At 49.4% G+C, this 11,990-nt stretch overlaps 1 protein-coding gene across 1 annotated transcript; it reads right to left on the bottom strand.

The window, feature by feature from the left end:
* Positions 1-2,208: 2,208 nt before the first annotated feature.
* On the bottom strand, positions 2,209-11,393 carry LOC136587126 (tubulin alpha-1A chain). Its single transcript, XM_066585628.1, has 4 exons — positions 11,239-11,393; positions 5,707-5,929; positions 3,499-3,647; positions 2,209-3,400 (listed from the first exon to the last, which is right to left on the bottom strand). Exons 1-4 carry the CDS (start codon positions 11,239-11,241, stop codon positions 2,420-2,422), a joined length of 1,356 nt encoding a protein of 451 aa, XP_066441725.1. The 5' UTR covers positions 11,242-11,393; the 3' UTR covers positions 2,209-2,419.
* Between the last annotated feature and the right edge of the window lie 597 nt (positions 11,394-11,990).

The raw sequence follows: 11,990 nt of genomic DNA, 5'->3' as shown, positions 1-11,990 counted from the left end.
CGGTCGGGTTTTCACGCCCGGCCGATATACGCTGCCCCTCTCTGCAAAGGGGGAGGCGGGATAGGCCGGGAGCTAGTGCACTGAGCTCCACCCCCTCCCATTGCAAACAGCCGAAGGATCCCATAGGAGCCATCGGAGCCCATGCAGCGGGCGACATATTTTGGCCGGAAAGATAGTTCCAGGACTATCTTTTCGGGCCGGTGTAAAAGCGCCATATTGGCCAGGCTGGGCGCTTTCATGACATTGGAATACAGCCATGTGATCTGCTGCATTGGAATCCAATGCATCAGATCGTATCGTATATCGGCCGGCCGTGAAAACGGCAGCCGATATACGCTCGTGTGAAAGAGCCCTTAGGGTTCTTTCACATGAGTGTAGCTATTTTTGGTCGGCTGTGTCACGGCCACAGCACGACCGAAAATCTCGTGAACAGGCACACAAATCTTTAAATGGCCCTTTAAGTATTCTGCAGCCCTGCATGTGTATCAGAACACTCTGGTATATGAGGCGCATGTTCCAATGGTGATTAAAAGTAGCATAATCCAGATTGCATCTGCTACATAATCTGCAGCAGAAGTCAGAGGTCGAACCTTGAAATTTTCCTGTGGATTTAGCCACAATCGGAAACCTCAATGAGAATTCTGCAGCACTTCATACAGCGCAGATCACAGTTTAGGTTGATGGGATAGTAAAAGAAGGTGGATTTCGCTGTAGAATCTGAAAAACTGTGTGAACAGGGCCAAAATAGACTTTTAAGTGGCTTTAAACTCTTACCCCTCTTTCAGTCATTCATGGCTCAGATGGAATACCCATCAGTATGCCACAGCAAGAGGTGGCCAGGACCGTGGAAACAGATGAGTCTTTTATGCCGTTTTGGTAACTCGCATACAAGTGAATGGAAGTTAAAGGGGTTTTCCGGGGAAAAATACTATTGATGACCTCAAGATAGGTCATTAATAGTTGATTGTCTGGGGTCTGACCACGACCGATCATCTGATTGGGCGCCTGCTGACAGCGCCGCAATTACACAGGGGTCGGAGCAGAAGTCTATGGTCCAACTTTTGTGAAGTGGCCAGCGCTTGTAACTGCAAGTGTCGCTCTCATTGAAATCAACACGAGCCGTGCCTGCAGTGACTTCCGCTCCGACTGCTGTGTAATTGCGGCGCTGTCAGTAGGTGCACAATCAGTTGATTGGTCGGGGTCCAAAGCGACGGACCACAGCCAATCAACTATTATTGACCTATCCTGAGGATAGGTCATCAATAGTATTTTCACCAGAAAACCCCTTTAAGGAAACTGTGCAGAAAAGTTAGCTCAGCTGTTGCCATAACTCAAACCACCTCTGGCCTTAGTAAACAGATGGATATTACCATCTCAGACAGATGGCATACCCTTTTAAAGATGTACCCATCAGTATTACTTATAATGGGCTACATTAGGTCAATTACCTTTTGTGCCATTTATAATTTTTTACTATATACCGTATATACTCGAGTATAAGCGGACTTTTTTTAGCACATATTTTTATGCTGAAAAAGCCCCCTCGGCTTATACTCGAGTGAGGGACTAGTTAACAAAAAAAACCCCGCAATACTCACCTCCCAGCCGTCGTCTGTGTCCCCGGCGCGATGGTCTCCCGGGCGGTGCAGCAAGCTACTATGTAATACTCCCCACTGTCATCTTCTGCTCAGCTTTGAATTCCCCCGCCGTCAGCAAGTAAGCGCTGTGATTGGATCAAGCGCCAGCCAATCACAGCCAGCACTTGTTAATTCACAGCCATTCAGTGAATGACATCACTGAATGGCTGTGATTGGTCCATGAAGCGCCGGCTGTGATTGGCTGGCGCTCGATCCAATCACAGCGCTTACTTGCTGACAGCGGGGGTATTCAAAGCTGAGCAGAGAGATGACAGCGGGGAGAATTACATAGCAGCTTGTCGCACCACCGGGGAGACCATCGTGCTGGGGACACAGACGCTGTTTCGGAGAGGAGTATTGCTTTTTTTTTACCTAGTCTATCTAAGCTTATACTCGAGGCACCTAGTTTTCCCAGTTTTTTGTGGCAAAATTAGGTGCCTTGGCTTATACCCGAGTATATACGGTATTTTTGTTTAGTAGAACTTGAGTATAAGTAAAGTAAATCAAAACATTTGGGATTTATTATTAAAATAGAATGGAATATGAATGAAGAAATACACCACAAAAAATATATGTTTAAGACAGGGAATGTTTTATTGACAAATCCAACATAATGGAGATGTCAGAAAGTGTTTCAAGTGTTTAGGACCAGAACAGTTAAATGTAGCAAAAATACATCAAAAAATAAAGTTGCCACACAGAATCGAACTGGCTGAACAAATACATTTGCGTGTTTCTCAGATGTTATATTGTTCCCTGTGAAAGCAGCACCGTTTTGACATTTAGTATTCTTCTCCTTCCTCCTCGCCCTCCCCTTCCACAGAGTCTACACCAACTTCCTCATAATCCTTCTCCAGGGCAGCCATGTCCTCCCGGGCCTCAGAGAACTCTCCCTCCTCCATACCCTCACCTACATACCAGTGCACAAAGGCACGCTTGGCATACATAAGGTCAAACTTATGGTCCAGCCTAGCCCATGCCTCTGCAATAGCAGTGGTGTTGCTCAGCATACACACCGCACGCTGTACCTTGGCCAAATCCCCACCAGGAACCACAGTTGGTGGCTGATAGTTAATACCAACCTTAAAACCAGTTGGACACCAGTCTACAAACTGGATGGTACGCTTGGTCTTGATGGTGGCAATAGCTGCATTAACATCTTTGGGCACCACATCTCCACGGTACAACAGGCAGCAAGCCATGTATTTACCGTGACGTGGGTCACATTTCACCATCTGGTTGGCTGGCTCAAAGCAAGCATTGGTGATCTCCGCCACAGAAAGCTGCTCATGGTAAGCTTTCTCTGCTGAGATGACTGGGGCATAGGTGGCAAGAGGGAAGTGGATACGAGGATAGGGCACCAAGTTAGTCTGGAACTCTGTCAGATCTACATTCAAGGCTCCATCAAATCTGAGAGAAGCAGTGATGGAGGACACTATCTGACCTATCAGCCTGTTAAGATTAGTGTAAGTTGGGCGCTCAATATCTAGATTTCTACGACAGATGTCATAGATGGCCTCATTGTCTACCATGAAAGCACAGTCGGAGTGCTCAAGGGTGGTGTGAGTGGTAAGGATGGAGTTGTAGGGCTCAACAACAGCAGTGGACACTTGGGGAGCTGGGTAGATGGAGAATTCCAGCTTGGACTTCTTTCCATAGTCAACGGAGAGACGTTCCATCAGCAGAGAGGTAAAGCCAGATCCAGTACCACCACCGAAGCTGTGGAAGACCAGGAAACCCTGAAGACCTGTGCACTGGTCAGCCTGAGTAGGGAAAGAAAATGATAAACCATATATTAGTCATAGGTTTTTGAAATATGACATCTATTATATACCTTCAAAACAGAAAAACAGTCACTCACTAGTTTGCGGATTCTATCAAGCACCAAATCAATGATTTCCTTGCCAATAGTATAGTGACCACGGGCATAGTTGTTGGCAGCATCTTCCTTTCCAGTGATGAGTTGTTCTGGGTGGAACAGTTGGCGATATGTACCAGTGCGGACCTCATCTGTAAATAATTGACAATATAGTAGGAGATCAATGGAAGCTTTGAGGAAACCAACTGATGTCAACAATGTGGCTTCTATGTTGTAACTAAAGGCGTGTCTCATGTCCAGTAGAGGGCTAGTATACAAGCCTCAGCCATGATGCAGAATTCCACTGTCATCTGATTTAGGGCCTATTCAAACACGTGCATTTCCTGTCTGTATATTTCACAGACTGCAAACAGACCCATTATAGCAAGTTAGGCATTTTTTCCACATGGACTAATTGCGAGTGTGTAATTAAAATTGTAACATGTCCTATATGGACCAGAATAGGACATGCAATGTTCGCCATCTGTGGGTATTGGACAGTACACGGACCGGTGTCCAATGCAAGTTGCACCCTTGTATCTTGAGTACAACTCATGTCCACCCATGCTAATGGTCCTAACACAGTATTCCACTAAGTGCATCTTCTGACATGTTTCTAAGGTCTCATTGGTGACTAGTAAAAATAAATAAATCCTGGTATTTGTATAGTGCCAACTTATTCCGCAGCGCTTTCAGGTAATTATTACTTATTACCCCCCACCAAGCTGGCTTCTCATTTTACTGACCTCGGAAGGATTGAAGGCTGAGTCAGCCTTGAGCCGGCTACCTGAATCAAGCGGGGATCGAACTTGCAACCTTCAGGTCGTAGGTGAGAGCTTACACTCTGCACCACACAAGGTGAAAGCCCCATTAATGAGGTGAAAGAGGGGTTCATTCACACCTCTACATAAAAATTAATGTGCACCGCTCCAAGATTGTGTCCTCCCAAGATATCTTGTGTGTGTTCACATCTGTGCCAGATGTTCTATTCCACTCCATTATAGGAACAGAACACTGAAAATACTGCAAGCACCAAATTCTGTATAAAGTGGACATGAACGACGCCTGATGACTCTCATTATAGTCAATGAGGTCCATCAGGAAGTCCAATGATTTGCCAGACAATATAGCGCCACATGCTGTACTATTCTGTCTGAGAGCTTTGCCAGGATCTGGGCTGCAGATGTGAACAGAAGCTAATGCGTGGCAGAAGATGCTGGACGCCTTCTTCATAGGAATAAGGATTTGTAGACTTAAAAATCATTAACCACTGATGGTGTCACTTGGAATATTCATAAAGACATTGTGGCCCCCTACATTATTAGAAACCACACTTTTCAGTATAATTATATATATATGTGTATATTACTGTGCAAAAGTTTTAGGCAGGTGTGGAAAAGATGCTGCAAAGTGAGAATGCTTCAAAAATATACGAGACGTCTTGACTGACTCCAAATGAATTCTGCAGCGGCCAACGACCCCAAACATCCAGTCATTGTCATTAACAACTATCTCCAGAGTAAGACTCCATTCACAAGGGGCGGTTCGGTTGCAATAAAAACCACACCAAAAAATGCATTGGTGTTTTTACTACGTTTGTAGTAAAAAGTGACAAAAACCGCTCGCAGTTTTGCAAATGAACTTTTTGGGGCGCTTTTTATTGCAACCAAACTGCCCCGTGTGAATGGAGTCCAAAGAAGAACAAGGTGTCCTGGAAGTGATGATTTGGCCCCACAGAGCCCTGATCTCATCATCATCCAGTCTGTCTGGGATTACATGAAGAGACAGAAGGATTGGAGCAAGCCGACATTCACCGAAGATCTGTGCTTAGTTCTCCAACCTCTCTGCGGAGTTCCTTCAAAAACTGTGTGCAAGTATACCTAGAAGAACTGATGCTGTTTTGAAGAAGGGTGGTCGCCCTAAATATTGATGTGATTTAGATTTCTCTTTTGTTCATTCACTTTGCACTTTGGTAATTGGCAAAAATAAACTATTAATACGTCTATTTTTGAAAGCGTTCTTACTTTGCCTCATTTTTTCCGCACCTGCCTAAAACGTTTGCGCAGTCCTGTATATGAGACGACAGCCTTGCATCGGGTGACATTTCAGGCACGGCTCTGATGAACGCACTAATGTGGATGATTAGTAGTGCGGCATAGGAGCGGGTTGTGTGGACTACATATATCTAGTTGGCACGCCGGTCGCCCTTACCGATGACTGTAGGCTCCAGATCTACAAACACCGCTCTGGGGACATGTTTGCCAGCTCCGGTCTCGCTGAAGAATGTGTTAAAGGAATCATCTCCTCCTCCGATGGTCTTGTCACTGGGCATCTGCCCATCAGGCTGGATGCCATGTTCCAGGCAGTAGAGTTCCCAGCAGGCATTACCAATCTGCACACCGGCCTGACCAACGTGGATGGAGATGCACTCACGCTGGAAGGAAAAGACAAAGAACAGACTGTCACTGTTTAGTATGGCGGTAATATTTAACAGCTCTAATCATCCGCCTCGTGTTTACGCCACACTTGGGTTTTACGGTGGGATGTCTAAACAGATGTCAGCGAAGGGAAATACTGGTGAGGTAAAGCGGGCGGCCATAATGTAATACATCAGACTGCGGGATATGGCGGAGGACGGGGAACAATGAGGGCCGCCACACCCACTGCAGCAAGACATGACAGACGGTGGGGGGGGATGTCTGCCCACACCATTACATCACCCGCTGACCCCCAGGAAACAGGAAGGAGCCATTCACACAACATGTCAGCCGCACCAGTGTGAGAACATCATTCTGTCCCCTGCCCTATTACTATGGCTGCAGGGATGTGGTGGAACACACAGGGTTAATGGCTGCAGGGATGTTCAGAGCACACAGGGATGTCTGGAGCACACAGGGTTAATGGCTGCTGGGATGCGATAGAATACACAGGGTTAATGGCTGCAGGGATGTGGTGGAACACACAGGGTTAATGGCTGCAGGGATGTGGTGGCTGTCCGGAACACACAGGGTTAATGGCGGCAGGGATGAGGTGGCTGTCCGGAACACACAGGGTTAATGGCTGCTCTCTCAGTGACAGGCTCCAGGAAAATGTGAGGAGCCGCAGCTGGAAGGAGGACATGGCGGGAGGATGACAGGGCGGGGTGGGGCCGCCTCACACAATGCAGCGTCTGTCGGAGACGACAACAACTTGGCCGCCATCTTTGCCGGCCAGTTCTGCCGCATAACAGAGAAGAGCAATGGCAACGTCATGGCAACCGCCTCACCCGCCACAACAGGGCAGCAGTGGCTCTTCACACCGCCCATATATAGCGCCATGTATATAGCTATACCATATATACAGTATACTATATGTATACAGCTATGTACTCCCCACTATATGTATACAGCTATACACACCCCACTATATGTATACAGCGATGTACTCCCCACTATATGTATACAGCTATACACACCCCACTATATGTATACAGCTATGTACTCCCCACTATATGTATACAGCTAGACACACCCCACTATATGTATACAGCTATGTACTCCCCACTATATGTATACAGCTATGTACTCCCCACTATATGTATACAGCTAGACACACCCCACTATATGTATACAGCTAGACACACCCCACTATATGTATACAGCTAGACACACCCCACTGCCCGTATAAAGCGACATGTACACCCCACTATATGTATACAGCAATAAACACCCCACTGCCAGTATATAGCGCCACGTACACCCCACTATATATATACAGCAATACACACCACACTGCCTTTATATAGCACCATGTATTCCCCACTGTATGTATACAGCTATGCACACCACACTGCCCATATATAGCGCCATGTACACCCCACTATATGTATACGGCAATACACACCGCACTACCCTATATAGCGCCATGTACTCCCCACTATATGTATACAGCTATGCACACTCCACTGTATGTATACAGCTATACACACCCCACTGCTCGTATATAGCGCCATGTATTCCCAACTATATGTATACAGCTATGCACACTCCACTGTATGTATACAGCTATACACACCCTACTTCCCGTATATAGTGCCATGTACTTACCACTAATGTATACAACTATACACACCACACTGACCGTATATAGTGATGTACTCCCCACTATATGTACACAGCTATGTACACCCCTTTATACAGCCCCATCTTCACCCTTTGTATACAGCTCCATCCTCACCCCCTGTATACAGCTCCATCCTCACCCCCTGTATACAGCTCCATCCTCACCCCCTGTATACAGCTCCATCCTCACCCCTCTATACAGCTCCATCCTCACCCCCCGTATACAGCTCCATCCTCACCCCCCGTATACAGCTCCATCCTCACCCCCCGTATACAGCTCCATCCTCACCCCCCGTATACAGCTCCATCCTCACCCCTGCATACAGCTCCATCCTCACCCCTCTATACAGCCCCATCCTCACCCCTCTATACAGCCCCATCCTCACCCCTTTATACAGCCCCATCTTCACCCTTTGTATACAGCTCCATCCACACCCCCTGTATACAGCCCCATCCTCACCCCTGTATACAGCTCCATCCTCACCCCCTGTATACAGCTCCATCCTCACCCCCTGTATACAGCTCCATCCTCACCCCTGTATACAGCTCCATCCTCACCCCCTCTATACAGCTCCATCCTCACCCCCTCTATACAGCTCCATCCTCACCCCCTCTATACAGCTCCATCCTCACCCCCTCTATACAGCTCCATCCTCACCCCCTCTATACAGCTCCATCCTCACCCCCTCTATACAGCTCCATCCTCACCCCTGTATACAGCTCCATCCTCACCCCCTGTATACAGCTCCATCCTCACCCCCTGTATACAGCTCCATCCTCACCCCCTGTATACAGCTCCATCCTCACCCCCTGTATACAGCTCCATCCTCACCCCCTGTATACAGCTCCATCCTCACCCCCTGTATACAGCTCCATCCTCACCCCCTGTATACAGCTCCATCCTCACCCCCTGTATACAGCTCCATCCTCACCCCCTCTATACAGCTCCATCCTCACCCCCTCTATACAGCTCCATCCTCACCCCTCTATACAGCCCCATCCTCACCCCTCTATACAGCTCCATCCTCACCCCCTCTATACAGCTCCATCCTCACCCCCTCTATACAGCTCCATCCTCACCCCCTCTATACAGCCCCATCTTCACCCCTCTATACAGCCCCATCTTTATCCCTCTATACAGCCCCATCTTCACCCGTCTATACAACCCCATCCTCACCCCTCTATACAGTCCCATCCTCACCCCTCTATACAGTCCCATCCTCACCCCTCTATACAGTCCCATCCTCACCCCTCTATACAGCCCCATCTTCACCCCTCTATACAGCCCCATCCTCACCCCTGTATACAGCCCCATCCTCACCCCTCTATACAGCTATGTACACCCCTGTATACAGCTACATCCTCACCCCTCTATACAGCCCCAGCCTCACCCCTCTATACAGCTACGTACACCCCTGCATACAGCTCCGTCCTTACTCCTGTATACAGCTCTATCCTTACCCCTGTATAAAGCCCCATCCTCCCCCCTGTATACAGCTCACCCCACCCTTGTATACAGCTATGTACACCCCTGTATAAAGCCCCATCCTCCCCCCTGTATACAGCTCACCCCACCCTTGTATACAGCTCCATCCTTTCCCCTGTATACAGCTATGTACACCCCTGTATACAGCCCCATCTTCACCCCTGTATACAGCCCCATCCTCACCCCTCTATACAGCTATGTACACCCCTGTATACAGCTCCATCCTCACCCCTCTATACAGCTCCATCCTCACCCCTCTATACAGCCCCATCCTCACCCCTCTATACAGCCCCATCCTCACCCCCTCTATACAGCCCCATCCTCACCCCCTCTATACAGCCCCATCCTCACCCCTCTATACAGCCCCAGCCTCACCCCTCTATACAGCCCCAGCCTCACCCCTCTATACAGCCCCAGCCTCACCCCTCTATACAGCCCCAGCCTCACCCCTGTATACAGCTACGTACACCCCTGCATACAGCTCCGTCCTTACTCCTGTATATAGCTCTATCCTTACCCCTGTATAAAGCCCCATCCTCCCCCCTGTATACAGCTCACCCCACCCTTGTATACAGCTATGTACACCCCTGTATAAAGCCCCATCCTCCCCCCTGTATACAGCTCACCCCACCCTTGTATACAGCTCCATCCTTTCCCCTGTATACAGCTATGTACACCCCTGTATACAGCCCCATCTTCACCCCTGTATACAGCCCCATCCTCACCCCTCTATACAGCTATGTACACCCCTGTATACAGCTCCATCCTCACCCCTCTATACAGCCCCATCCTCACCCCTCTATACAGCCCCATCCTCACCCCTCTATACAGCCCCATCCTCACCCCCTCTATACAGCCCCATCCTCACCCCCTCTATACAGCCCCATCCTCACCCCCTCTATACAGCCCCATCCTCACCCCCTCTATACAGCCCCATCCTCACCCCTCTATACAGCCCCAGCCTCACCCCTCTATACAGCCCCAGCCTCACCCCTCTATACAGCCCCAGCCTCACCCCTGTATACAGCTACGTACACCCCTGCATACAGCTCCGTCCTTACTCCTGTATATAGCTCTATCCTTACCCCTGTATAAAGCCCCATCCTCCCCCCTGTATACAGCTCACCCCACCCTTGTATACAGCTCCATCCTTTCCCCTGTATACAGCTATGTACACCCCTGTATACAGCCCCATCCTCACCCCTGTATACAGCTCACCCCACTCTTGTATACAGCTCCATCCTTTCCCCTGTATACAGCTATGTACACCCCTGTATACAGCCACATCCTCACCCCTGTATACAGCTCATCCCACCCTTGTATACAGCTCCATCCTTTCCCCTGTATACAGCTATGTACACCCCTGTATACAGCCCCATCCTCACCCTTGTATACAGCCCCATCCCCACTCCTCTATACAGCCCGATCCCCACCCCTGTATACAGTTCTATCCTCACACCTGTATACAGCTCCATCCTCACACCTGTATACAGCCCCACCCCCACCCCTGTATACAGCCCCACCCCCACCCCTGTATACAGCCCCATCCCCACCCCTGTATACAGCCCCATCCCCACCCCTGTATACAGCCCCATCCCCACCCCTGTATACAGCCCCATCCCCACCCCTGTATACAGCCCCACCCCCACCCCTGTATACAGCCCCACCCCCACCCCTGTATACAGCCCCACCCCCACCCCTGTATACAGCCCCATCCCCACCCCTGTATACAGCTCCATCCCCACCCCTGTATACAGCTCCACCCTCATCCCTGTATACAGCCCCATCCTCACCCCTGTATACAGCCCCATCCTCACCCCTGTATACAGCCCTATCCTCACCCCTGTATACAGCTCCATCCCCACCCCTGTATACAGCTCCATCCCCACCCCTGTATACAGCTCTATCCTCACCCCTGTATACAGCCCCATCCTCACCCCTGTATACAGCCCCATCCTCACCCCTGTATACAGCCCCATCCTCACCCCTATATACAGCTATGTACACCCCTGCGTATACAGCCCCATCCTCACCCCTGTATACAGCCCCATCCTCACCCCTGTATACAGCTATGTACACCCCTGCGTATACAGCCCCATCCTCACCCCTGAATACAGTAGTAACTGCACTCCCTCCACAATGAAGGAGCCTTCTTACCATGTTTGTGGGTTGAGGCTTCTAGAGAAGAGGGCGAGAGGAAGGAGGAGAAGGATGCCTTCTTACAGTGCGACTCTAAGGAGGTCGGTGTAAGAGAACCTGCAACACATGGTCCAAAGCCGCCCGTTATATACAACCGCGTTGTCAGGGCAACCGGACTGGAGACATTCTCATTGGCTCCGGCTGTCTTCTGCTGCCTCCCGGCGGCGGGCGATGCGGCCTGTGATTGGTCGTTGGGAGATAGGATGAGGTAATCCGCCCGAGCCTGCGCTAGGAGTGCGGGACAAAGAGAGACAGGAGGTCCCCGAGCATCCATCACCCGGAGCACGGCGTGGTGGGCGCTGGTGGCTTCTAACAAAGGGACCCCCGATAATCAGACATGATACCTTCCACTGAAGAGTATTAGTACTGCTACCTGCAGAATGGCACTTTGTCCCTTTAATGAGAGCAAGCACACGGTGGGGCGGAGCTAGACAAGTGTCTAATAATGTCTGTTGCCCCTAGCAACCAATCACAGCGCAGCTTTCATTGTGTATTCTGCTCTGGGCAAATGAAAGCTGCGCTGTGATTGGTTGCTAGGGGCAACGGGGCCTTTTTTTCTTTTTAGACCATTTGCCCTAATGTCAATTCTTTATGAAATAGGAAGGACGGGTACAAGTACGTTCTGGCCAGACGGCATCACCCTCTCTCCAACCTCAGGTTCTGTATGAATCCCCCAAACTGGGAGTCGGATAGAAGCATAGGCGTCATTA

The sequence above is a fragment of the Eleutherodactylus coqui genome, chromosome 1 (genome assembly GCF_035609145.1).
Source record: "Eleutherodactylus coqui strain aEleCoq1 chromosome 1, aEleCoq1.hap1, whole genome shotgun sequence".
Taxonomy (NCBI): Eukaryota; Metazoa; Chordata; class Amphibia; order Anura; family Eleutherodactylidae; genus Eleutherodactylus; species Eleutherodactylus coqui.
This window is presented reverse-complemented; position numbering and strand designations above follow the sequence as displayed.

Excerpts from the sequence above, each read along its gene's own strand:
- LOC136587126 (XM_066585628.1), bottom strand. Across the intron at positions 3,648-5,706 it reads TCTGGAGCCTACAGTCATCG|ATGAGGTCCGCACTGGTACA; the intron begins GTAAGGGCGACC and ends AATTATTTACAG. Across the intron at positions 3,401-3,498 it reads TTGATAGAATCCGCAAACTA|GCTGACCAGTGCACAGGTCT; the intron begins GTGAGTGACTGT and ends TTCCCTACTCAG.